The 27,038-nt window shown below is 36.3% G+C and overlaps 8 protein-coding genes across 9 annotated transcripts; 4 read left to right on the forward strand and 4 right to left on the reverse strand.

The window, feature by feature from the left end:
- The first annotated feature begins 1,150 nt into the window (after positions 1-1,150).
- LOC111217017 (olfactory receptor 1361-like) lies at positions 1,151-2,134 on the forward strand. Its single transcript, XM_022738700.1, has one exon. It carries the CDS (start codon positions 1,151-1,153, stop codon positions 2,132-2,134), a length of 984 nt encoding a protein of 327 aa, XP_022594421.1.
- Positions 2,135-5,104: 2,970 nt separating this feature from the next.
- On the forward strand, positions 5,105-6,082 carry LOC111217018 (olfactory receptor 1F1-like). The gene has a single exon (XM_022738701.1). It carries the CDS (start codon positions 5,105-5,107, stop codon positions 6,080-6,082), a length of 978 nt encoding a protein of 325 aa, XP_022594422.1.
- A 2,664-nt stretch (positions 6,083-8,746) lies between these two features.
- Positions 8,747-9,754, forward strand: LOC111217100 (olfactory receptor 5K4-like). Its single transcript, XM_022738814.1, has one exon. It carries the CDS (start codon positions 8,747-8,749, stop codon positions 9,752-9,754), a length of 1,008 nt encoding a protein of 335 aa, XP_022594535.1.
- A 1,417-nt stretch (positions 9,755-11,171) lies between these two features.
- On the forward strand, positions 11,172-15,068 carry LOC111217019 (olfactory receptor 1496-like). Its single transcript, XM_022738702.1, has 2 exons — positions 11,172-12,106; positions 15,026-15,068. The coding sequence occupies exons 1-2, from the start codon at positions 11,172-11,174 to the stop codon at positions 15,066-15,068; spliced, it is 978 nt and encodes a 325-aa protein (XP_022594423.1).
- Positions 15,069-16,634: 1,566 nt separating this feature from the next.
- Positions 16,635-17,695, reverse strand: LOC111217021 (olfactory receptor 2AT4-like). The gene has a single exon (XM_022738703.1). It carries the CDS (start codon positions 17,628-17,630, stop codon positions 16,635-16,637), a length of 996 nt encoding a protein of 331 aa, XP_022594424.1. The 5' UTR covers positions 17,631-17,695.
- Positions 17,696-19,174: 1,479 nt separating this feature from the next.
- LOC111217228 (cytochrome c oxidase assembly factor 4 homolog, mitochondrial) lies at positions 19,175-20,729 on the reverse strand. Of its 2 annotated transcripts, none has more exons than XM_022739006.1 (2): positions 20,608-20,729; positions 19,175-19,618 (listed from the first exon to the last, which is right to left on the reverse strand). In XM_022739006.1, the coding sequence occupies exon 2, from the start codon at positions 19,583-19,585 to the stop codon at positions 19,334-19,336; it is 252 nt and encodes an 83-aa protein (XP_022594727.1). In that variant the 5' UTR covers positions 19,586-19,618; positions 20,608-20,729; the 3' UTR covers positions 19,175-19,333. The 2 variants fall into 2 exon arrangements, with proteins under 2 accessions (XP_022594727.1, XP_022594726.1); XM_022739005.1 differs by having other exon boundaries at positions 19,176-19,621.
- A 1,358-nt stretch (positions 20,730-22,087) lies between these two features.
- Positions 22,088-23,119, reverse strand: LOC111217179 (olfactory receptor 24-like). Its single transcript, XM_022738938.1, has one exon. The coding sequence runs from the start codon at positions 23,036-23,038 to the stop codon at positions 22,088-22,090; it is 951 nt and encodes a 316-aa protein (XP_022594659.1). The 5' UTR covers positions 23,039-23,119.
- A 2,128-nt stretch (positions 23,120-25,247) lies between these two features.
- Positions 25,248-26,207, reverse strand: LOC111217022 (olfactory receptor 1M1-like). The gene has a single exon (XM_022738704.1). The coding sequence runs from the start codon at positions 26,205-26,207 to the stop codon at positions 25,248-25,250; it is 960 nt and encodes a 319-aa protein (XP_022594425.1).
- Positions 26,208-27,038: the final 831 nt, after the last annotated feature.

A 27,038-nucleotide genomic window follows, 5' to 3' on the forward strand; every position in this document is an offset into this window, starting at 1 on the left:
GTACTTAGTAGTTACACCAAGGTCTCCTACTGCACTGAAGCTTTAGTGTTGTCCCTCACTTGTAAATCACTTTGAATAAAAGCGTCTGTCAAATGAGTAAATGTAAACATAAAGTTTGGTGTTTTGGTCATTTTGTATTAGGCATAATTTCTATTACAATAAAAGATTAATTGTAAACACTAGATTTATTTTGTAACATCACACAAATGGTCCAACTATAAAAGATTTTGTTGTGGAGTGAATACCAATAGGTAACACAAATCAATCTAATTCAATAAGCATAAGCATATCAACGTCTTTATACTGATATGGCAAACTTGTTAAAGAGTTGTTTATTTCCACATCCAACAGTTACGGAGAAGCATTATTATTCATTTGGAGTTTTTTCTCTGGGTACTCTGGTCAGGTGTAAATCAAATATTCTCTCTATTTTAACTCTGTTTTTGAACTCTACCAACTCCTGAGGGCAGTATAAGCTTGACAAAAATTTACTATATCATTTTCTTTTTTATGTGCATTGTTTCACTGCTGAGAAACACAGTTGTGATGGCTATACCATGTTTGGATCATTATCTGAGAATTATTGTAGTTTTTAAACTAGCATTTTTGGACCTGTTTGATAACTCTGCTTTAGTGCTCAAGGTTATTGCCATCTTTGTATGTAACCATCACTAAATCCCTTACAATGACTTGTTGCAGCCAGACAATTTAACAATGAGTTAAATCTATAAGAGTTGAATCTATAAAGCTGAATCTTATTGTTGTAAAAATATTGATTAAAGCTGTTTTAAATAGAAAATTATTGAAAGGTCAGAAATACAACTGTAATTATCAAAAAAAAAATAAAGGTGCAACATAGACTTGAGATAAGTAAATAACATGATTGCAGTCAGTAAGATAGACTGAAATGGGCTTGTCTGAAGCTTATTGGCTTAGAGACAAGAGACACAGGGGAACATTCAACTTATTTGACAAAAAGGCAGACGGCTGCTTCTTTGGTAGCCTGCTGTCAAAACAGTTCAAACTTGGTAGAGCTCTGTCACCAGAAAGAGAGAGAAGAGCTCAGCTCCGTCTACGTAGGACAACACCGTGCTGACACAGACGAAAACACTTCTCTTCATAAGTCACTGCACTTTGGACAGTTTTTACAATGGACTTATTCAACTCAGCTCTTGGGAAAAATATCACTTTTGTCCATCCGGAATATTTCATAATAAGTGGGTTATCTGGCATTCCAAATATAAAACATTACTACCTCTTTCTCTTTTTTGTTTATATTGTTTCAGTGCTTGGAAACACAGCTGTGATGGCCGTAATATACTTGGATCATAATCTGAGAACTCCAAAATATGTTGCAGTCTTTAATTTAGCATTTGTGGACTTGTTTGGTAACTCAGCTCTGGTGCCAAAGGTTCTTGATGTCTTCCTGTTTAATCACCACCGCATCCCCTACAACGACTGCTTGACGTACCTTTTTTTCTGTTACACCTGCCTTTCAATGCAGTCATTTAATTTGGTTGCACTGTCCTATGACAGACTGGTGGCCATAATTTTTCCACTGCACTATCAAGTTAAAGTGACTCACAGATTAATGCTGTCTTTGGTTGCCTCTTTCTGGGTCTTTGTTATAATTGCTGTACTGATTGCAGTTGGCCTTATTACAAGACTTTCCATCTGTGAGTCTGTGGTTGTTAACAGCTATTTCTGTGACCATGGTCAGATATACCGGCTTTCATGCAATGACCATTTCCCTAATTATGTCCTTAGTTGTTTATACCCACTTCTTCTTTTCTGGCTTCCACTTGTTTTTATCTTGGTAAGTTACCTTTATATTGGCTGTACTTTGGCTAAAGTGGCCACATTTCAACAGGGACTGAAGGCCTTTAAAACCTGCATAGGTCATCTTTCATTGGTGGCAATCTATTTCATCCCACTGTTAATCACCTTTACCTTGATGGAAAAAATACATCCAAATGCCAGGATCATAAACCTGTCTCTGACCTCTGTCTTCCCTCCCATGTTGAATCCAATTATTTATGTTCTGCAGACACAAGAAATCAAAGAATCTTTGAAAAGGTTATTAAAAATCAGAGGGAAATCCAAAATAACAATGAAAAAAATAACCCCAATGTAAACATAATGTGAATTCATTCAACAATGATTTCCTTATCATGACAAAGCTGGAAATCAAGTAGCTTTTTCTTTTTTTTTTCTTTTTTTAGTTAGTATTGAAATCAAACAACCATTTTTAAAGATAACAAACAAAAATAACTACAAACTGAGCCCACTGAGGTAGGATCGTTTCCACCATACTATGTCTGTCCTCTAGGAAGTTTTCAAAACTAAACAGAGACAGATGAATGAATATATACATATATAAAGTGAATGCATTTATTTACTTGTTTTTGTCCTTATTTGTTAGCATTTTTTTTTAAAAGCAGAATTTCTGATTTGTTCTTTTTCATTTGAGAGATTTATAGAATAAAAAGCAGCGTAAACTAAAATCATTCTCTACAGAGTAACATTTTGTGAGAAATACCTTAAAGATGCATCTTTTTATTGTTTCAAATCAACAATTGTGCAAACAAGTTGTTGTGATCAAACAACGATGTGTCTACACTTTACCTTGAACTATCCAGTCTACTGTGTATCTGGAATTTTATTTTGTGTTAATTTTAAGTCATAGTTTTTGCCTCTCCATATTAAGTCTATATACTAGTGTTTGTACTGTATGTCTGAAGTCAATGATGAAAGAAATCTTTCATTGCAATGAAATTGTCATGATAGAGCGTCCTCTTTACATCTAGACAATAAATTTGTATTGATTTTATTTGTTAAAATAAAAATAGTCATTATTTATATGAACTTCTTGCTCCTGTCAATGGTCCTCATTCAACAATATCTCCTTCAGTATTTTCTTAAATTCTTTTTTAAATTTTTCTTAAGAAAACGCTACGTCAGATTCATGAATGTGTTCTTAAACCGCAGAATTGTGCGCACCTGTGTTCTTAGATGGATGAATGCCAATCATCAATTGTAAATTGAAAGCGTGTGTCAGTTGCCCCTAATTAGCATAGGTAAACACCCGAAAATGCCCATAAAAGGGCATGAGACTGAAGGGTCATGTGCAGACGCAAACAGAAGTCACAAAGGGATACCATAAGGGAAAGTTGAGAAAATGACAAAATGAAAATCTTAAGATGGAACACCAGAATCAAAACGCAAAAGGAACTTTAGTAATTCTGAAGTGGAGTTACAGGAAGTGAGCTGCAAACAAGTGGTTCAGTGTTAATTCAGTGTTCATTTATTTTAAAAGACCATAATGCTTCGTAAAATAACAAAAGTTATTAAAAAAATATTATAAGTGACAAAAATATTTTCATAATTTAAATAATATAATGTAATGTATAATACAAACTGTAGAACAGAAGAAAACGCAATAACCACTTATTTTGCTCAAACATGTCAGCACTTGTGTGTAAGAGTGCTCTTGAGTGTGCGTAGTTATCACTCTGTATATCACTTACCTCTACAGTAAGAGATTCTTGAGAATTTTCTGCTCTTAAGCAGGGTTCATTTTAATACTGAAAATTCTGAGGATTTTCACTGTGTCAAACCTTATTTGATTGTAACTTTTAAACAAACGCTTTTATTGTTTCCTAACTGGTTTTTCTTTAACTAGTTTGCACAACATCACATAATGAATTTACAGAAAAATGCTGCATGCACCTACTGGATGTAAGACAGCAGACTGTGGAACATACATTGACATTTGGAAGAGGAACTGTAGTTGCTGACCCTTGTTGTCATGGGGTTTGGAGATATGGGGGTTGCTGTCTGACCCATGGTCTGAAAACTAGGGATGGGCACTTGAAGAAATTTCCTTATTCAATCATCAGGAAAATTAACGATCAATTATCGATTCATTATTAATTTTTTATATAAAAAAATGCCTATGGCAGAATATACTAAAGAAAGCATCTTTTTCCTCAATGAAATCTTTATTCCAAGAAGAAGATATAGTCCAACAACAATCCTCTTAGACAAGGCAGTTAAAGTTTAATTGTTTAACTATTAAACATATCAAAAAAGATATGCGGTGCTCCTAATGGCAGCGGAGCCTGAGGCTCTGAGCCAAACCTCTTCACAAATAACAAGCCAAAACTACTGCGCTTATTCACGGCATTGCAATGTTAACAATGAGCTTCGTTATTTTTTTAGCTCAAAATGTTACCACACCACATTTCGCCTTGCTCTCTTCATGTTTCCTGCGACGCCTATGGTTCTTCTCTGTTGACAATTTAAATTGCGCCCTGGCTGGTTGCTCCCATGTAGTGAAATTCATTGCATTGCTTCAAGACACACTGCACAACACAACCTCGTTGATACACACGTTAGATCGATCAGATTATCGATTAATCATGCCTACCCCTACTGAAAACCATATAGTGTAGACTGATAGTGATGTGTATTACTGCTGTGCATACAGGAGCATCTCGTGCTGGTGCACTGGCCACATCCAATACAAGTCAAACAAAATGCTATACTGGTAGCTGACAACTCAAAGCTGTGAGAATGCATTGATAGTCAGAGTCACCACAGCTATATTTTATTTATAATATCTCATCAATAATACCTAATTACAAAAGGCTATTTTGAAGACCTGGGTGAAAGAATTGTTTTTAATGATAAACTTTGTAGATATTACAAGACATTTGACAATGATGGCAATGTTGCTGGGCTTCAGCAGTGTATATGGTTTGGCAGAGGCATATTTTGAGTTCTGGGATTGGGCTGGTGTGTGGGCTGGTTTTGACTGGTCATTGTGCTGTTTTTTTCATACAGACCTGGCAACCCAGCATGTACCCAAAGAGACTGTAAACACAAGGGAACAGGCAGTTTGCTATAACTGACAGAAACACAGAAGAGTACTGCTTCTCTTACTACTGTTGAAGCTTGACATAGCTCTGTCAGAAAGAGAGAGAGGGTGAGGAGCTTGCCTCTGTCTACATAAGAGAACCACCACTCTAAGTGAAACACAGAGGCAACTGATCTCTACACGAACTGTTCTGCAACTAGTGAAAGATTGGCAGAAAGTCTTCAAATGGAGTTTTTTAACTCAGCTCTTGGGAAAAACATCACTTTTGTGCGTCCTGCACATTTTTTAATAAGGGGTTTTATTGGCGTACCTAATATCAAGTATTACTATGTTTTTCTCTTTATTATTTACCTTGTTTCAGTTCTGGGAAATACAATTGTGATGACTGTAATAGTTTTGGATCATAATCTGAGAACTCCAAAATATATTGCAGTCTTTAACTTAGCATTTGTGGACCTGTTTGGTAGCTCTGCTCTGGTGCCGAAGGTTCTTGACATCTTTCTGTTTAACCACCACCACATCCCCTACAACGACTGCTTGACATTCATGTTTTTCTGCTTCACCTGCTTTTCGATGCAGGCTCTTAATTTGGTTGCACTTGCCTATGACAGACTGGTGGCCATCATCTTTCCACTGCACTATCAAGTGAAGGTGACTCACAGGTTCATGTTTTCTTTGATTGCCTCTTTGTGGCTCTTTGCCATGACTATTACACTCATTGCAGTTGGCCTTCTTACAAGACTTTCTTTCTGTAATTCTGTGGTTATTAACAGCTATTACTGTGACCATGGCCCAATATACCGGCTTGGCTGCAATGATATTACACCCAATCGTGTAATTTCTAATTTGTCACCAATTCTTATTCTTTGGTTTCCACTACTATTTATCTTGGTAAGTTACTGCTATATTGCCTATGCTCTGTCAAAAATGTCCACAGTTCAGGAAAGAGTGAAGGCCTTTAAAACCTGCACAGGTCATCTGTCATTAGTGGCAATCTATTTCCTCCCTGTCATATTTGTATATTTCTTTTGGGGAACAATACATCCAAATGCCAGGATCATAAACCTGTCTCTGAGTGCTGTCATCCCTCCCATGTTAAACCCAATCATTTATGTTTTTCAGACACAAGAAATCAAAGAATCTTTGAAAAAGTTGTTTAAAATGGCCAAAGGACAATCCATAATTGCAACAAAACATATTTAGCCTTCGACTTTTGTCCTGTATGGTTACGTCTATTGTAAATATAAAGTAGATTTATCAACAGTAATTATAAATTTTGCATCAGCATCATACAAACAGAAGTCATATGAATTACGTTCTTCGTCATTTTCTAATTGCATTGATTTTTGCATTGAATTAATGATTTTAAAGAACAAATATAGTTGAAATTAATCAGCTATACTACAATATACACAATGAACTACAAGCAGAAAGATGATTTTCTTATGATGTATGAGCACACTGAATTATTGTGACCAGGAGTAATTTGTCATGATGATGGACTTTATCCTTAACATCTGCTTTACTTTTATTTTCACATCTTACAATGGTCTGTTTCTTTTTTTTCCTTTCCTTGTTTGGTCATCTATATCACTGTGATGATACTAGTATTGAATGTTAAATATTCTCTATCTCAAGACACTATATGTACTGATAACTAGTGTTGTCTAGTGTCTAGATTAAAAAACATGTTTTGTGTTTCGATATTTGTAAGACTACAAAAGACCTTTTCTATCTATCTATCTATCTATCTATCTATCTATCTATCTATCTATCTATCTATCTATCTATCTATGTAGACAATAGGTAATATACTGACTCTTCTTTCTTTACATCAGCACAGTAAAACAGAGTGTAAATCTATGTATATAAAATTACATTGTACAATTTTTTATTTCAGAATGAATTATGTTAAGACAGATCAACCTATGTGAAGGAGTTCAAAACACAGTTTTTTTTAATACAGCAAAAAGCTGTTAATTTCTACCTTTACAGTATAATACTCATCAAGGATTAGCAGTGTATTACTGTTTATTTACACTTTTTTCACAGGATCTATATTTGCAGATTTTTTACCGTAAACTGCAGTACATATATAAAACATGCTGCAGTATAAGCTATTGATAAATTCACTGCTAACAAAAAGGACTAAAGTGATTTTTTTCCCCTAAACTTTATGAGTTGATCAATTATTCCTTTTCCAATTTGTATAGTAAATCTAGTGTAACCAAGGTAAATAAGAAATATGTACCACAGTGTGATTTTCAACTTCACACACCCTGGTGGTGAAAGGAATACAGTGTTTCCTCTAGGATTTTTTTCAGCAGTGGGGGGCATGCTCTCCGGGGGGGGGGGCAAAGTTTGCACCCAGGCTCAGAGCACTTGATTTTCAGCGTTATATAGTTTACACTCACATCACATCTGATTACAAGTGTGAACATTAAAATATTATTTTTTACCTAACCATCATCATTTACGAGTCAGTAAAAGGCTTATGATAGGCTACCTGACTAGCGTCTTCTTCATCTGTTGTCTTTCTCTTCTTAGAGAAGTATCTGAACAAGCTCATCTGAAAATGCAGTCAGCAGTTAATACATAATGACGTGTAGATATTAGCTTAATGCTATCAATTAGTTTACCCAAGTTAGCGTCACTGAGTTGGCTAATAAGTCTACCTTTTCTCCGGTAGTTCGCTGCCTTATTCCTCACGACTACACTTCTCTGACTCTGACCTGGTGCCTGACGTGATGTCACTTTCAAGGCCGCGCTCTCGCAAGTAATTAACTCCAATAGGATCCCCCAACCACCCCACTCCCTCCCTCCCCTCTCCTCCCCTCCCCCCGCTTTTGCGCTCATCATCACACAGGCTGTGCTGTGAAGGTGGAGAGATGTGGCGGTGGTGCATTTGCGACAATAAAAAAAAAAGAAATTTGAAGGCGTGGCGGCTATGATTTAGCATTGGCGGCCACCACTGCTAAATGAATGTAGAGGAAACACTGGAATATGTAGCTGTACGTAACTCCCTTGCAATGGTAAACTGACTAGGGAGGATATGGAAATTTGAATTATTGAAAATTTTTGATCAGGCTTTAGCTACTTTCCATTCAGAGTAGTTGTTTAGAGCAGCTCCACAACAATTTCCAACTATGTCCTCAATTTTGCACATTGACCATACACGGTCCAGCCATATACTAGGTTTTGACCTAGGCTTGTTGAGTCTCTCTTACATACCCAATTGTACATTCCTAAATAAAACAAAAAACAAAATCCACTGTGAAAATTCATCCCAATTTTTAAAGATTTTCAGAATTTCATCAGACTTTCTGTTAGAGCCTTCAGTATAAATGCACTTTTGATGAAGCCATAGCACCTAGGATTTTATGGTGGTTTGATTTATAATGTTTTTTTGTAAATCACTATTTATTTATTTTATAATTTGTGGTGGGTAGTATAATTTTTTCCAGTTAGCGGATAATTCAGTATCCTGTTGTTAGTAGTTAACTTAGTTGATTGCATCTGCACATCAATGACATAAACTACACACTGAAGTAAATTAGTGTCTAATTAGCGGGAATGTTACGCAGCCACCGGCGTTTCTTCTATCCAAACATCAAAGGGATAAAAGGTAGACGACAGTTCTCTCACAGAACTCACTGTGGTTCACTGCATACTTGATGTTATCTGAGGTGAGTTTGGTTACAGCAATTCCTATCAAGCAACAGTGTTGTACTTTATTATATATATATATATATATATATAAGAGAAAATAACAGAATATATATATATATATATATATATATATATATGATATATATATATATATATTCTGTTATTTTCTCTTTCACATTTAGGGAAACAGAATTCATAATGGGCCTGGAAGAGAAAGCTGCTATCGTATTCAATGCCACATTCGTTCGTCCTGCAAATTTCTATCTCAGCGGTTTTTCCAACATCCCTCATGTTACTTATTACTATGTCTTTCTGTGTTTTGTCTTTATCATGACTGTTCTTGGGAATGGCCTACTCCTCTCAGTTATCTACATGGTCAAGACTCTTCATACGCCTAAATACATGATTGTGTTCAACCTGGCTTTTACAGATTTGTGTGGCAGCACTGCTCTCATCCCAAAACTCTTAGACACATTTTTGTTTGACAGGAGATATATTATTTATGAGGCTTGCTTAAGTTACATGTTCTTTGTTTTGCTCCTTGCAAGTGTGCAGTCATGGACACTTGTCACTATGGCATATGACAGATTCATAGCAATTTGCTTCCCTTTAAGGTACCATAGTATTGTAACGAAACCAGCTATTGCTGCAATGCTGTTATTCACATGGATTTTTTTATCAAGTCTAGTAGCATTTATAGTTGGAATTATTGATCGCCTTTCCTTCTGTGGATCTGTGGTGGTAAAAAGCTTTTTCTGTGATCATGCACCGGTATATCGTCTGGCCTGTAATGACTCGTCTTTGAATAACATAATGGCATATGTTGCTTTTATTATAGTACTCTGTTGTCCACTTATATTGATAGCAATCACATATGTTTGCATTTCCATAGCACTGAGCAGGATTGCATCAACAGAGGAACGACTCAAAGCAATGAAAACTTGTACTTCTCACCTGATCCTTGTGGCTATTTTCTTTCTGCCAGTTGTGGGCACCAACATAGCTGCAGTGGCCTCCTACATCCATCCTAATGCAAGGATCATAAACTCCTCTTTGACACATACCATACCAGCTTTGCTCAACCCTATTGTATACTCTTTAAAGACAGAGGAAGTGTTGAACTCTATCAGGAAGCTTTGCAAACGATATAGGCTTAGCAATATTACTTCATCCAAAAAGGTGAACACTTCATCACTGCTGCATTGACACCGTACAGAGTGTTACAATTGTATGATTGCATGACCTCAATTTGTCCCTATTAACTTCTTGGTAATTAAAATTACAATTTTACATTTAAGTTTTGGCTGTTATGTGATTTCTTGTAATTTGTTGTACTTTGCTGTTGCAGTTGACATATAAAGATGTGATATGTTCTCACTGCACACAGCCGTTCATTTGGTAAAACGACAGCATCACCAGTGACTGCTGTTTTACAGTACTTCACCATATAGATGTATACATTAAAATATTTTAAAATATTACATATAGCAGTTTGAAATGAAATAACTGTACATGTTTTTGTTAACATTTATTTTCACATCTTGGAAAATTGCACATTGATAATGTTGATAGCTCAAAGATCTCATACAGACTCATTAAGTATGCCTGAATCAACTTAAATCAGAATAGATGGATCAATATACCATCCCATTTTTAGAACATTTAAAAATATTAATTCTCAGCTGCAGGTTTCACCAAATGGGTGCGCTCATATGACATCATCAGGTCAGGAAAATGTTTGTGTTGCTTAGCAACCGTCCAGTACCAGTCCAGTTGTGGAACTATTTGTGTTGGTGTTAGGGCTGCGCGTTATGGCCAAAACTGTTATCACAATAAAAATGTCCATATCAGTCAATATCGATATTTATCACGATAAACGCCACATTGTTATGTCTTTCACGTTTAAAGGCTGATTTTTGCTCCTGAGTGAAAGTTGAAGAAACCAGACATTCGAGTGTGTTTTTAAACTGTTCTATTTAGTCAGAACATGACAAACACTTGCCAAACAGCAGAAGATGTAAAAACTCTAAGGTACAAACATTCAAAATATGGTAAAATATGCATGATTAAAATCAAAATCTGTTTCAATCGTTTTTACTCAACAAAGTAAATAGAAATATGAGTTCTGCAGTGTGATACAGCACACATGTAACATCGATCAGACTGCAAAAAAAAAAAAAAATAGACAGAAGATTTGCACTGGGTAATGGCCTTGCGCTCATTGAGGGTCCACTAATACTTAGCTGTAGCTTGCAGTACCTAAGTTTGTCCTGTTTCTACACTGTGCCATTAACAGACAATTCAGTATCTTGGTGACTATACTTAACTCAGCTGATTGCATCAGCACATTGATGACGTAAACTACGAGACAATTACACATTGATGTAAATTATCGAATTTATGACCATGTGACACAGACACCTGCATTTCTTCCGTCCCACAAGAAAGGGATAAAATATAAACGATGGCTCTCTCCCAGAACTCACTTTAGTGCACTGCACACTTGATATTGTCTCAGGTGAGTTTGGTTACAGCAGTTATATCAACCATCTGTGTCATCCTTTATTATATATATATATTCTGTTATTTTCTCTTTTCACATTTAGGGAAACAGATATTCATAATGGGCCTGGAAGAGAAAGCTGCTATCGTATTCAATGCCACATTCGTTCGTCCTGCAAATTTCTATCTCAGCGGTTTTTCCAACATCCCTCATGTTACTTATTACTATGTCTTTCTGTGTTTTGTCTTTATCATGACTGTTCTTGGGAATGGCCTACTCCTCTCAGTTATCTACATGGTCAAGACTCTTCATACGCCTAAATACATGATTGTGTTCAACCTGGCTTTTACAGATTTGTGTGGCAGCACTGCTCTCATCCCAAAACTCTTAGACACATTTTTGTTTGACAGGAGATATATTATTTATGAGGCTTGCTTAAGTTACATGTTCTTTGTTTTGCTCTTTGTCAGTGTGCAGTCATGGACACTTGTCACTATGGCATATGACAGATTCATAGCAATTTGCTTCCCTTTAAGGTACCATAGTATTGTAACGAAACCAGCTATTGCTGCAATGCTGCTATTCATATGGATTTTTTTATCAAGTCTAGTAGCATTTACAGTTGGAATTATTGATCGCCTTTCCTTCTGTGGATCTGTGGTGGTAAAAAGCTTTTTCTGTGATCATGCACCGGTATATCGTCTGGCCTGTAATGACTCGTCTTTGAATAACATAATGGCATATGTTGCTTTTATTATAGTACTCTGTTGTCCACTTATATTGATAGCAATCACATATGTTTGCATTTCCATAGCACTGAGCAGGATTGCATCAACAGAGGAACGACTCAAAGCAATGAAAACTTGTACTTCTCACCTGATCCTTGTGGCTATTTTCTTTCTGCCAGTTGTGGGCACCAACATAGCTGCAGTGGCCTCCTACATCCATCCTAATGCAAGGATCATAAACTCCTCTTTGACACATACCATACCAGCTTTGCTCAACCCTATTGTATACTCTTTAAAGACAGAGGAAGTGTTGAACTCTATCAGGAAGTTTTGCAAACGATATAGGCTTAGCAATATTACTTCATCCAAAACGGTGAACACTTCATCACGACTGTATTGACGCATGAAGGAATGTAATTCAATTTATTTTGCTAAATCTAAATACCAATGGAAATGGTTTAATTGTATTGCATTAGCTATAATCTCCCATGCAATTTGAAATGAGGGATTTCCAAATGTTGCTAATATACACTGAATTGGGTTTTAATTATCTCAAACGTCATTATATCATTATAATCACACATCAACTCAGTTTCATGTAAGGTCCAAATTTTATTGCCCTTATTATGGTTGAATACAGGCTAACAGTCCCACTGTGACACATTTAATCATCCTGAGTGGCATGAATAATATTTATGTCAGCAAAACACGATTCTTGAAAGAAAGGTGAACCCAGTGTTATAAAACAGTGAAACATGCAGCAGTTCAAATACCACACTTTTGTGAAGCTTGTTTGACTGTTTTTAACGTTTTCAAAACATGTGTAAACATCTTACCCTATTTAAGTAATCCATACTGTCTGAAGTATTCCTATATTATACTTCCGTGCAAAAGTGGGACTTTGATATCTGTGCATAGGATTTATTTTTCTTTTATTATCTTTTTATGACCTATGCTTATTGTGTATCTAGTCTTGACTAATATCACTAAGTGGAGGCGAAGATGCAGCTATTTTTTCTTTTGGACAGTGTAAGAGGGTAATCACATTATACATTTGTATTTAATTCACTTCCAGAGGGTGGGAAAAAGGAACCATACAACAGAGTTTTTGCAAATTTGATTTTGGTTGTATATGTTGTGACTGATTAAAATGAAATGAGGAATGCTTTGATTTTAGAAAAACAAAGTGTTGGGCCTTCTTCTGTACATCCCAAATATCCATCATCCCCCACACTCCTTGAAGTCCAGGCCAGGATTTTATGTTGTTTTATAGAGATTATTCATACCAGGTACTGACAATGGGTTGATTTTTCTCTAAAAAAAAAAAATCATATAGTTAATGTGATGTCCCTTCAGCTAAAGATATTGAGAATGGGATTAAAGTTTGTCCCCCTATTCACCCTTCTTAATAGCTTTTTATCCTCTCACATCAATTTTGTTCATCAAGGCGCTAGAATTTTAAGCATCCATAACATTCATAACTGTGAGTCTTTCATATCAACACTATCAGTTATTGTGTTGCTTTATTGAAGACATTTGGGCAGGGGATGAAATCATATACGTGAAATAGTAATATTAATTCTTTCGCAGAGGAATAGACTGACGGATTGTCCCATTCTTATGGCAGTGAGTGCACCTGTGAATTAAATGTAGCAGTAGACCATGTAGGGCAGTCATAGATTAATGACTGCCACTCATGGTACAGCTTGCACTATACACATAAACCCACTAGAGGGCAGGCACTCATCATATTACCATTCTCTGGCGTGTGTCCACCACTATAGTATGGTATACAGTATAATGTGTCATACTTTACCTTAATCATATAGGATAACAAGAGTTGTTTAAATAGCAATGCACCTCTGTATAGTATATATGAGATATGTTATTGCCATATGATGAGGCAAGAATTAAATCTTTGAAAAGAAATACATCACACAAACCTTAGAAGGACAGACATTTATTGTGTTACACCTTCAAAAGGAAAAAACAGTGAAGTAATAATTTGTTTATATGTTAAATGAGTCCTACCGTGAAAGCCCTTTTTATAGTCACTGTATTTTATTCTGAAATATTGGAATTTACTAAAACCGTAGAAAGGCAGAGGATAAATTATCAAAGCTTGAAATTGCAATGATGTGGGTCATCATTTTGAAACTAATGCCAGTTTCTATGGCTACCATGGCTTTCCTAAAATGTTACCTTATTTTGCTCTTCTCTCTACACAAACAATTACAGATTAAATTTTTGTTTGATTTGAACAACTCTCCAAAGTTTGCTCTTTTGGCGGTCTGTGCCAATTTAATTTTTTCTTACTAATGCGAAGGGTTTGGTCTTGATCTCTTTGGTTTTCAAAGAACATACAATAGGATTGATGCAGGGTGGGAGGCAAGAGGCCAGTGACAGGCTCAGCAGACGATGGTCCTTGTCCGCAGTGTGTTGACTGAGTTTTGACGCAAAGGGAAACATATGCGAGTTTTCCCGAGACAACTCAAACAGATCTTTTTCAAACCATGCATAAATCAGAGTCCAGTCCAGCACTATGTTTTCCCAACTTAATGAGCATGACCTCTCTGACCTTTGGTGACTAAATGAAGAAATCAGGATGTCCACAGTTCAGTCACTGATTGATCTAGACCTTTCTTCTTGGTCACATGAAACCCAGAGGAGGAAGAATTATTTTGCTTATATATATATATATATATATACATATAATATAATTTTTAATATAATTAACTCTTCCAACACGTTAATGAGACACTATATAAAACTGTAACAACTTATCAAACCTTTTAGAACTTGGTTTGCACAAAATAAACAGTACAATATGATGACATAATGTTCCCTGAGGACGCATTTATCATTAAACAAGCCACTGTGAGCCGAAACAGCATGATTCTAATGAGCTCAATTTGTGATGCCATCACCAGAGAATTTTGGTTAATGACCTTGTTTCTAACAAATAAACCTTTTACTGTTTGAACTTCAGACTGATTAATCTCAGTTGCACCTACTAAGAATAAAAACAATTAAAAACTTGAAGGAAATGGCAAGAGAAGCACCAATAGCCTTGAACTTTCCACTTTGCCAGCTTCCTTCTTACAATAACTAACTTCCGTTCACCATTTATACTCAACACATCATTCTTCGACTCATTTTGCATTAGTGACTAGAACTTTATGACTACAGTTAAATGTACAGTTTTCATTACATTAAAATTCTTATTTGCATTATTTTGTTCAACAGGGTGTGCAAGAGAAAAATGAACAGTTGTAAAAGATCTCTCTGATGAGGGTACTAACAACATATTCACGTTTGTATTTCATGTTCATGGTAGTGCACTGCTTTTTGCATAGCAGCTTCAAGACCCTTTAGAGTAGTTTAATCAATAAAGCTTCAGAGTTTCTACATCCTGGAACTCCGAAACATTATAATTCCAGCAGTTAAGCTTTTAGTGTGATAGGTTCTTTAAATGTGTTGTGGGAGGTCACAGGGGCATATAGTACATGCCAGTCGGCTACTCCAAAATTATTTATTTGAATGTTTACATAATCATCCTTTCTATGAGGAACTGGACAAGAAAGGCCAGAGCACATAGGCATGTGTGCGGTGCAATCAGTGTGTAAAGTATTACTGATGAACAAAATCATTTATATTTATAATGTTTTATTTACAGTGACATCACATTGGCCCACAATGATCAGGATATTCAGAATAAATATAATGTCTGTAAAAAGTAGGCACAGACAATTTGAACAGTTTTTTTTCAACATATTACACAAAGGTAGTAAAATGAATACATCAAATTATACATTTATCAATTTTAAGGCCTTGAGTTCATTCAGTTGACTCACCATAGCCACAAGAATGGATATGCATAAGTGTATTTCCCCTAATTGCAACTTTTATTTGAATCATGTTAAAGTTATAATTAACAATTGTATGGTTTGGAGCCATACCCTGTTTATAGCCTTCTTGACACTGATAACCTCCTGGTTAAACCAAACAGTGCCAATCTGGCACCTTTCTGTTGACAGAAATGATAAGATTCTACACAGTTCAGCCTCTGGCTATGTTTGTTGTGTGCCAGTTTTTTCCTGACCGGTGCCTCTTGACATCTTAGAAGGTACACAAAACACCTGAAGAAAAGTCACATATTTGAACACGGACCTGCAGAAACAACTGCCTTTATCGGGTTGAATTAATTTTACGGCATCTGCTCCTTCTAACAGTCTTTGTTTATATTGAAGCATATTGTTTGTCCTCCCTCTGTATCTCTACTGTATGTCTGTCCTAATTTTGACCATCCTTGCTTTTGATTCATTTGTCAAACCAATTTGTAAACTCTGTTTTAAAAAGGTGCTATATAAATAAAGTTATTATTATTATTATAAATTCAAACCTCACAAGCAAAGATGCTGTTCTTCAGCAATGTCAGTTCAAAAGTGGTCTGTGAGGAGCAGCTGAGCCTTTAGGATCTTGTTTCATTAACAAAACTTTGTCTAAAATGTATTTGTAAAAGTATTTGCACCAACTCATCTGCAATTGTCCCATTGTGTGGAATAACCTTCATTAAAATGACCAGATGAGACAAAACTTGTTTAAAGCAACACCAATGAAAGCATCTACTGTGAAATCAGATGATCCCAGAATGAATGCCTCGACAACGTTCTGATCATTGTTATCTGTTAAGAAACCAAAATAGACAATTAAAGGAAGAGACTTTAAAGCAGCACCCGCAGTGTTAGATTATAAATCCCATGTTGAAGGTTTTATTAAACCTGTTTTGACAAAAAATCTGGATTTAATATTGAAAAGAGCCCAGGCTACTGGCTTTTGATGCGGTACACAAACGTTAAGGGCCTGAAGTTTTGCAACCTTTCTTGTGGTCTGTGCCGATTTTATTTTTTCTTAGCAGTGCCAGGACTCTGACTTTTATCTCTTTAGTTTTCAAAGAATATACAATAGGATTGATGCAGGGTGGGAGGCAAGAGGCCAGTGACAGGCTCAGCACACGCTGGTCTGGATCAATGAGCCGCAGATAAAACCCAATCATGAAAATGACAAGAAGAGGAATATAAAATACAGCAACCAGGATGATATGTTCACCACATGTACCCAGAGCTTTCACTCGACTGTCCAATGATTTCATCCTGAACACTGTCACCAGGATGGTGACATAAGACAGGAGAATGAAAATAAAGGGTCCTCCAAGGATCAAAACAGTGAGAAAAGAAGCTGCAAACCACTGCATTGTGTAATCATTACAGGCAAGTCTAAACACAGGTGCATAGTCACAGAAGTAACTGAACACTCTGACAGAATTGCAGAAAGACAGATGAGTTATTATACCTGTTGTAAATGCTGTTGCTCCCAGAGCAAAAGACCAAGTCAGGCCGACAATACAAGACATGCTCCGCAGTGTGTTGACTGAGTTTTGACGCAGAGGGAAACATATTGCGATCAAGCGGTCATATGCAAGTACAGCAAGTGCATATGACTCCAATGACACAAATGTATAATATACATACATTTGTACCAAACACAAGTTGAATGGAATGAAATTGTCCTTAATGAGAAATATCTTTATCATGCTGGGAATAGTACACGTGTTTAAGATAACATCAATTACTGCGAGGTTGACAACAGCCAAAAATTTTGGAGTGTGTAAACGATGATTAAAGGCAATTACACAGATCACCAAACAATTAAACAGCACTGTAACCACATACACAAACGCTAGAAAGATGAAGTAGACACTGATGTAGGGAAACGACTGAAATCCAATGATATAGAAGCCTGGAGGATGAATGATGACAGAGTCGTTTAAAACAGTCCTGAGAAAAGACATAGTTGAAGTCCACAGACTGTGTGCTGGAGGACGCCCTCTGCATAAAAGCTCTCCTGTCTAAAGAACAGGGAATCATATCATATTGTATTTTAGACCCTTATAAATACTCTATAAATGCTATGAATCACATTTATATTTTTCATGCCAGTTTGATGCTCTGTTTTTTCAATACTTAGCAGCAGCTGTAATTAACGCTGCATCCAAACGCAGCAGAGCCGTCTTACTTGAGGACAGTAGCAGATATACTTTCCTCATTTATCCCCAGAGATAAAGCATCATACTGCTAGTGAGGGAGTCATTCTGCAGTACCATATTAATGATAATTTGATCCATGGAGAGCAGGGATAGAGCGTTATTTTGACTGAACATCTAATCATTGTCCTGAATGATGATTTAGTGAGGATTGAAAAGATATTTATAATTCACCCCAAATTCACTGACACAGAAAGGTTGTCTGTGTCAGAGAGTGAGAGAGGGGCCAACTGCATACACACACACACACACACACACACACACACACACACACACACAGAGCACACCACAACTCCACAACTTTGTAACCTATAAGCTCAATGAAAAAATAATAACTTTCCTCACCCAAACAGTGACCTCTTGTGACAGCAGACAGAGTGTAACAACTGGTTAACTGTTACTTTCCAGGGTTCCACTCTTTGGAGTCACTGACTTCTGTTGTTCGTGGTAATGCTTTGGTTTCTTGCAGTTCATAGACTCATCACAGTGGTTTTATTAAAAAAAATAAAAAATCAGAGATTAGATTATTTTAATCTAATATCTGCCTTTACTGAGCCATATACTATGCATATTTATTATTTTATATTTCTTCTATATATATATATATATATATATTAGTATATATCATAATATAGAATCACTATATAGATCATTATATATAGACTATACGCCTACTATTACATAATATTAGATATATATATATATATATTATATATCAGTATAATATGTTAATATATTTATATATATATACATATATAAGATATAGGATATATTACTTTTACTGATTACCTTATACGCTATACGTATAAATATCCACGATTATACCATACTCTATTATATACTCATATATCATACTAATATAGATATAGATACTTATTATCATTATAATTATAATACATATATATATCCTATACTATTACGTAGCCGTATATCATCACTATATATATTTATAATATTAATAGAATATTATATATTATATAGAGATAGAGAGAGAGAGAGAGAGAGAGAGAGAGAGAGAGAGAGAGAGAGAGAGAAAGAGAGAAAGAGAGAGAGAAAGAAAACAGTAAATCAAACTCAAAACAACTGACTTCACATTCATAAATAAGCACACACTCCTGAAGTGGGTATATAATTGAAAGACAAACTTCCTCAAACATGTCTTTGTCATTCCTGTACTCAAACTGTACAGTTTCTTGTTACTTATCAGTCATTCAAATTTATCGGTCGGCCCCCCACCATAAATTTGACAATCAAAGCCAGGATTTTATGGAGCTGCTTATACTTTATTTTCACTACAAATGATTAAATTAGGTACAGTCTTTTGAACCAGGTCCTGAACACACCCCAGCCAGTGTGTGTGTGTGTGTGTGTGTGTGTGTGTGTGTGTGTGTGTGTGTGTGTGTGTGTGTGTGTGTGTGTGTGTGTGTGTGTTTGTGTTTGTGTGAGGGAGTTCAGCTGGGTGCAGACTCAGTGGAAGTTGGCTGCTGCTTCATCAGCTGTTCTTTCCTGGCTTTTTGGAAATTCATCATACAATCTTTGAAAGTCTGGACCTGGTTCTGGCACACTCGCCAGTCCTGGTGTTCAGCCATGCACTCCTGCACAGAATAATGTAGCTCGGCGCAGCCAGTGCGTGAGATCATCCGTTCAATAGGGTCGTCCTCGTCATCTTTCCGCCTTCGGTCATGGGGTGAAGGGGACGCCATCAAGTTTAAATGCACCGTGCTGCCTCAGTCAGTCTGCTGAGGAAAACACAAGATGTTGTATATTAGAAAGTGATAAGTCAGTTTAAGGAAAAACCACACATCGATATAGCTGCCCCTTCAGCATCTAAATCTCTGCCTGTAAAATCTGTAGTAATCCAACACACTTTCTTTAATCTGCCTTCTAGAGACCTGAGAGGGATTTAAGGTACTGCTGTATTTCATCAGTAATTTTAAGTTGTATTTGAGTTTTAATCATATTGTCTCATCTTTTATGAATCTTTATGGTTGGTGTGTGCTGTAAACCTTTCTCATCTCATATATCCCCTTTTAACTACATATCAGAAAAAGAAAAATAATCATATCTTTGTGTTTATGTTGTAAATCTGATGTGTGTAGTATAAAGTTGTCCATTATTGCGTAACAGCAGTGGTGGTTTTCAAGTAAAAATTTAACCAAGGTTCGTACTTTACTGTAAACTGTGCAGTACTGTATGAGTACAGTTTGGACTTTTCTTGAGTATTTCCACTTTATGCGCATTTAACTGCTATATACTTAGTTTTTTATTTTTAAGTTGAGGCAACAGAGCATTAACATTTGAGGAGAGGTTCGTTTACTATGTCTGTTCATGGTGGGATTGTATTTACTTATTTTTAGCACTAAAATAAACTAAATATTGATTTTGTCGAGAGGTGCCCGAACCTGTGCATACAACTGTATTGCACTGCGACAGAGGGCATGTTGCAGAGTCAAGTACACTGTACTAATAATAAACTGCTTCCTGACTTTCACTTCGGTGGAAATGTAGGACTTTCACTTGTAGTGAATGTATTTTTTTAAATTGCAGTATGGCTACGTTGTCTTAAGTACAGTATATATGAGAATACTTCCCCCATGACTGAGCAACGTTACCAGCAACGAAAATGCCTGTCAGTGTGGCAGCTTTGCTCCTTCGTCGTTACCCAACATGATCGAAACTAGATCCTGTCGACACACATGATCGCGTTTCTCTCCGTTGTCCTCACCTGCTTAGTCTCTCTGGGCGAATCTGTCCATCGAGGTGCTCAAATTAAGTTTCATAACCTGCACGACTCCGGACTTTTAACAACCAAGCACACAGTCAATGTTAGTGTGACACGGAGGACACGTTTGAGCGGAGGACGGAGGTGTCGCCGTAAAATACCTCCGTCAGCGCAGACATCAGTTCCGCTGCATAGGGAGAACACAGCTGATGAGGATGAGCTCGTTCACTGAGAGACTTGTGGCTTGTATCTCTCTGTGAATATACACCTTTGACATCAAATGGCTTAAGAAATGTTTTATACCACTCAGTATATTCAAAAGATTTTGCGGCCTAGAGCTTCTGATGAAACGTAGTATTTCGAAATTGCCAACAGAATTTTTTTTAAAAAAATTCTATCAGCAGGAGTTATTCTCCTGGAAGCTGCTGTGTTCACATTTTTTCACCACATAAGGAGAGTATGCGGAACAACAGTAATATTATTTTCAACAATAAGAGAACTAGCATGAATGGGGTATATAATCTTGTTCATTTAATTGTTCCATGATAACAGTAAACTCTCAAGGAAGATGTTTTTGAGTCAGGTATAAGCAAATCAATGAAATATCAATTAGCTTATCAAAATAGTAACATACTCTGCATTCAGAAAGTGTTCAGACCCCTTCATTTTTTCACATTTAGTTATGTTGCAGCCTTATGCTAAAATCAAAATGTATTTTTTTCCCTCATCAATCTATACAGTATCCCATAATGACAAAGCAAAAACTTATTTAATTATATTGTTTGGCATACGTTTATGTTTTGTACAATGTTGCTTTGAATGGATATCAGTATAAATGAATTCACAAACGGGGGAAAGCTGCTCTGAAAGCATCCCCTACGATGCTTTGATCTGACTGTTAGAATAATAATTCAGTCATTCAAACATCTCATCAAATATAAAATTACTGAGTAACTCAAGAAGCCTAAAATTTTAAAATTAGATGTGTGAATGTAATAAAATTAATCAAAACTCATCACAACATCACAACAGCCTCACATTTTCCATACTTGACATGTTAGAATATAGACAATACATCTGAGGACAAGTCGCATGTTTGAACACAGACTTACAGACACAAATCCATTAATTGGGCTGAATTAATTTCAAACCTCACAAGCAAAGATGCTCTTCTTTAGCAATGTCAGTTCAACAGTGGGTTGTGAGGACCAGCTGATCTAACGCCTTGATGACATTCTGATCATTGTTATCTGTTAAGAAACCAAAATAGACAATTGAAGCAAGCGATTTTACAAGCAGCATCTGCAGTGTTAAATTATACATCCTATGTTAAAGGTCTTATTAAACCTGTTTTGACCAAAACCTGGATTTAATTGAAAAGAGCCCAGGCTACTGGCTTTGACGCACTACACAAACGTTTAGGGCCGGAAGTTTCGTAACATTTCCTTAACCCTCCAGGTTTGTTCTGGTGGTCTGTGCGAATTTATTTTTTTCTTAGCAGTGCCAGGACTCTGACTTTTATCTCTTTAGTTTTCAAAGAATATACAATAGGATTGATGCAGGGTGGGAGGCAAGAGGCCAGTGACAGGCTCAGCACACGCTGGTCTGGATCAATGAGTCGCAGATAAAACCCAATCATGAAAATGGTAATGAGAGGAATGTAAAATACAGCAACCAGGATGATATGTTCAACACATGTGGCCAAAGCTTTCACTCGACTGTCCAATGATTTCATCCTGAACACTGTCACCAGGATGGTGACATAAGACAGGAGAATAAAAGTAAAAGGTCCTATCAGGAGCAGGAAAGTAAGCAAAGAGGCCACAGACCACTGCATTGTGTAATCATTACAGGCAAGTCTAAACACAGGTGCATAGTCACAGAAATAACTGAACACTCTGACAGAATTGCAAAAAGACAGTCGAGTTATTATACCTGTTGCAAACGCGATGATTCCCAGAGCAAAAGACCAAGTCAGGCCGACAATACAAGACATGCTCCGCAGTGTGTTGACTGAGTTTTGACGCAGAGGGAAACATATTGCGATCAAGCGGTCATATGCAAGTACAGCAAGTGCATATGACTCCAAAGTCCCAAAAACATAGTAAAAAAACATTTGTACCAAACACAAGTTGAATGGAATGAAATTGTCCTTAATGAGAAATATCTTTATCATGCTGGGAATAGTACATGTGTTTAAGATAACATCAATTACTGCGAGGTTGACAACAGCCAAAAATTTTGGAGTGTGTAAACGATGATTAAAGGCAATTACACAGATCACCAAACAATTAAACAGCACTGTAACCACATACACAAACGCTAGAAAGATGAAGTAGACACTGATGTAGGGAAACGACTGAAATCCAATGATATAGAAGCCTGGAGGATGAATGATGACGGAGTCGTTTAAAACAGTCCTGAGAAAAGACATAGTTGAAGTCCACAGACTGTGTGCTGGAGGACGCCGTCTGGACGATGATGTGTAAAGTCTCTCCAGTCTGAAAAACAAGGAAATCACATCATATTGTACATTAGACCACTGACATCTTTATAAAATATATTCTTAGTAAGTTGAGTCATTTATTAAAATGCCTGAAGTCAGTCAATGAAGCTTACCTGGTTTTCTGTTAAACATCATCTGGCATAACTCTGCATAATGCTCCCTGCAATAGCAGTGTGCAGATGGCTGCATGTCTAACTTGTGGATAGTGATATACTCTCCTGATTGATCTCAGCTGTCTCCTGATTGGAAGCTTAAATTGATCTCCGGAGATCAATTCGGAGACAACTTTCAGCAGAGACTGAAAAAGTCTTTATTCAATACACTATCAATAAAATGAATTTGAACCTTGGAGATTAGGGCTATAGGTTATTTATTCTGATCAAGGTTGTCCTACATTCAAACCAAACATAACATATTTATCTGACTGATAATTTACGGATACATGAAATAATAAGCTTAATATGGCATGGATAAAACTGATTTGGTTGGTTAAAACCAACCTATGGTTGGGTCCAAATTTAACCATTATTGAAATGTTATAAGAATATGTTTCAAATATCAAAATATAGTATATGATAAGGGGATACATAGGTTTTTACATTTCTAATATGCAAAGTAACCAGTAACTGTGGCTGTTAAATGAACAAAGTGGTATAAGAAGTACAACATTTCCCTCTGAAACATATGGAGTAGAAGTAAAAGTAGCAACAAATTAAAATACTCATGAAAATGACAAACACCCCAGAATTGTAGTTGAGTAAATGTATTTAGTTCCTTTCCACCACTGACAGTAAATAAACAGTCACAAACACATATGACGACTTGTCCACTGCATAATGTTCCCTGAGGATGCATTTATCATTAAACAGATCATGGTGAGCCAAAAAAAAATGACTCTAATGAGCTCAATTTCTGATGCCATCACCAGAGAATTTTAGTTAATGACCTTGTTTTTGTTTTTAACAAACAAACCTTTTACTGTATAATCTTCAGGCTAATTAATCTCAGTGGCACTTATTAGGAATAAAAACAATTAAAAATGGAGGGAAATACTTGTGGATGTACACTGATGCTTGTGTGAAACTGTCATTTCATTCAAATTACACCTGCTTTAAAAGAGCCTCAAGGGAAAGGCCAGAAGTTTTTGCCTTGACGCTCCACCCAGTGTCCTCTGAAGATTCTATGCTCAATCAAATGAGATGTTTAAGCTCTAACCTACTGGTTCTGCTTTTATAAAATTTGTTAAAGGCCTTACAAACACTTACCTCCATTCAGACTTTAAATAATTTACCACTAGTTATTGTTCATTCATTGTGGGCAAGTGTCCTATTGCGACTACAGAACTAGATTTCGGTCACAGGTCTTATTTCAGTAGATATTTTATTTGTAATCGTTGAATTTGTCTGACATGGTGCTTATTTGTGGAGGAGCAACTACCACACTGACTTAAAAGGTCAACTCAACACATCTCAACTCAACTTTATTTATATAGCACCTTTCAAACAAACATGTATCCCAAAGTGCTTCACAGGCAGGATTAAAGCTGCAACACACACACAAAAAAAGATTGTGTAAGATTAAAAATTTACGACAATAAAACAATCGAATGATGAATAAAAGTCAATAATACACATCAAACAGACATAAAAACAAAAAGTACCTCTACAAGTACCTCAGGTAAACACCATTACACAATTATAAGGAGTTTTTAAGACAGAAGTCTTCTGTAGCAGATAAGGGTGAAAGCAGTCAAATGTACAAATATCATAACATTACATTCAAGAACAACCAAGTATAGTGTGTCTGTAAATGTTCTCCTGTTTAATTTGGTGCGTGTTTAATTAATGGTAAAAATAATTAATAGGGAATATATGATATTACTTTACAAATGTGTCGGAACTAGGGCATTTTTAAATAATGCTTATGATTCAGACAAACAATAAAATAGGTTCCTTTTTGTCTCACCACACACACGTGCATGTGCGCACACACACACACACACACACACACACACACACACACACACACAAACACACACTCACACACTCACACACACATATACACATACACATACATACAGTCTGGACAGTTTCATGACAGAATTAAAAGCCTCCACACATTGATTTGGGATGGGTCATCAAGGGTTCGTTTTCATTCTCCAGATCAGTGCCTGGGCTCTATTTTTGATCTCTTTTGTTTTCAAGGAATATACAATAGGATTGATGCAGGGCGGGATGCATACGGCCAGTGACAAGCTCAGCACACGTTGGTCTGGGTCAATGGCTCGTATAAACAGTCCAAATAAGAAAATGCTGAATATAGGAATATAAAATATAGCAACAAGAATGAGGTGCTCAATGCAAGTGGTGAGAGCTTTCATTCTACTGCTGACTGATTTCATCCTACACACTGTCACTATGATGATGAGATAGGACAGAATAATAAAAGTAAAGGGGAATATGAGATTGCCCAAAGAAGCTGAAGCCAAGGACCACTGTAATGAGTAATCATTACAGGCAAGTCTAAACACAGGTGCATAGTCACAGAAATAACTGAACACTCTGACAGAATTGCAAAAAGACAGTCGAGTCATGATTGCCGTGCTATATGCCAGTAATCCTGCACAGTACATCCAAGTCACGCCTATAATACAAGACATGATGAGTAGTGTGTTGAATAGATTCTGACGCAGAGGGAAACATATTGCAATGAACCTGTCATAGGCAAGTACAGCAAGCGAATATGACTCCAGAGCTAAAAAAGCATAGTGGAAATACATTTGTAGGAGACATTGGTTGAATGGAACAAAGTTGTCCTTAAAGAGGAAAGTCTTAATCATGCTGGGAATAGTGCTTGTGTTCAACATTATATCAATGACTGCGAGGTTGACAACAGCCAAAAACTTTGGAGTGTGTAATCTGCGGTCAACAGCAATTATGTACACTAATAAAATATTGCACACTACTGTAACCACATACACAAATGCTAGAAAGATGATGTAGACACTGATGTAGGGAAACGACTGAAATCCAATGATATAGAAGCCTGGAGGATGAATGATGACAGAGTCGTTTAAAACAGTCCTGAGAAAAGACATAGTTGAACTCCACAGGTTGTGTGCTGGAGGACGCTGTCTGGACCTCGGTGTGTAAAATCTCTCCAGTCTGAAAAAGAGGAGAACAGTACATCTTATCATCTATCACATTACTCTTTCCAATCTCATACGTTTAACAAACATATAAGTATTGCATTTAAGTTACTGAAACCACATTTTCTCATCCTGAGTGATGAACATAGATGAAGTCAAACACAGACTACAGTACAACAGTTCTGGCACACCTGTTTTGCTGAAGATCATTATACACAATGTGACTCCATATGATGCTGCCACCGGTAGCGGCCACTGGCTGACTTCATGTCTGACATGTGTACAGTGGAAAATATACCTTCTTTACTAATCTCCAGAGATAACCTTCTACTCAAGAATAACCAGCATGAACAATACAGTAATGAGCAGTACCCTATCACTGACATTAAAGACTTATCCATTGAGATTGGTTTATCATCTTCCAACTTATCAGAAGAAACAAACATCTAATAATTGTTGACCTCATAAACTCATAACTTTATCTCAACAGCAGGGAAACATTCAAAGTTCGATAAATAACAGAACAGAAATGTAAATGTCCACATACATACTTGAATGATTTGACTAATAGTTTCATCTGTAAGTCAAACATAACCATTTTGAAACTGATTGTAATTAAAGTAGGCCGGTTTCATTGTTGTCTTTAGAAATATTAGGGATTTAAACAAGTCTTTTTTTTCCCATAAGACAACATTAAAAATTCTGATTGTTATCTGCTCTTAGATCCATGTATGAAGAGACAAGTCAATCGATTTGGGGGTGAAAACTTATTCTCATTTT

Source organism: Seriola dumerili, unplaced genomic scaffold (genome assembly GCF_002260705.1).
Source record: "Seriola dumerili isolate Sdu_G_001 unplaced genomic scaffold, Sdu_1.0 BDQW01000040.1, whole genome shotgun sequence".
Classification (NCBI taxonomy): domain Eukaryota; kingdom Metazoa; phylum Chordata; class Actinopteri; order Carangiformes; family Carangidae; genus Seriola; species Seriola dumerili.

Excerpts from the sequence above, each read along its gene's own strand:
- LOC111217017 (XM_022738700.1), top strand. The coding sequence starts at position 1,151 with ATGGACTTATTCAACTCAGCTCTTGGGAAAAATATCACTTTTGTCCAT.
- LOC111217018 (XM_022738701.1), top strand. The coding sequence starts at position 5,105 with ATGGAGTTTTTTAACTCAGCTCTTGGGAAAAACATCACTTTTGTGCGT.
- LOC111217100 (XM_022738814.1), top strand. The coding sequence starts at position 8,747 with ATGGGCCTGGAAGAGAAAGCTGCTATCGTATTCAATGCCACATTCGTT.
- LOC111217019 (XM_022738702.1), top strand. The coding sequence starts at position 11,172 with ATGGGCCTGGAAGAGAAAGCTGCTATCGTATTCAATGCCACATTCGTT. Across the intron at positions 12,107-15,025 it reads GTGTTGAACTCTATCAGGAA|GGTGTGCAAGAGAAAAATGA; the intron begins GTTTTGCAAACG and ends TTTGTTCAACAG.
- LOC111217021 (XM_022738703.1), bottom strand. The coding sequence starts at position 17,630 with ATGTCTTTTCTCAGGACTGTTTTAAACGACTCTGTCATCATTCATCCT.
- LOC111217228 (XM_022739006.1), bottom strand. The coding sequence starts at position 19,585 with ATGGCGTCCCCTTCACCCCATGACCGAAGGCGGAAAGATGACGAGGAC.
- LOC111217179 (XM_022738938.1), bottom strand. The coding sequence starts at position 23,038 with ATGTCTTTTCTCAGGACTGTTTTAAACGACTCCGTCATCATTCATCCT.
- LOC111217022 (XM_022738704.1), bottom strand. The coding sequence starts at position 26,207 with ATGTCTTTTCTCAGGACTGTTTTAAACGACTCTGTCATCATTCATCCT.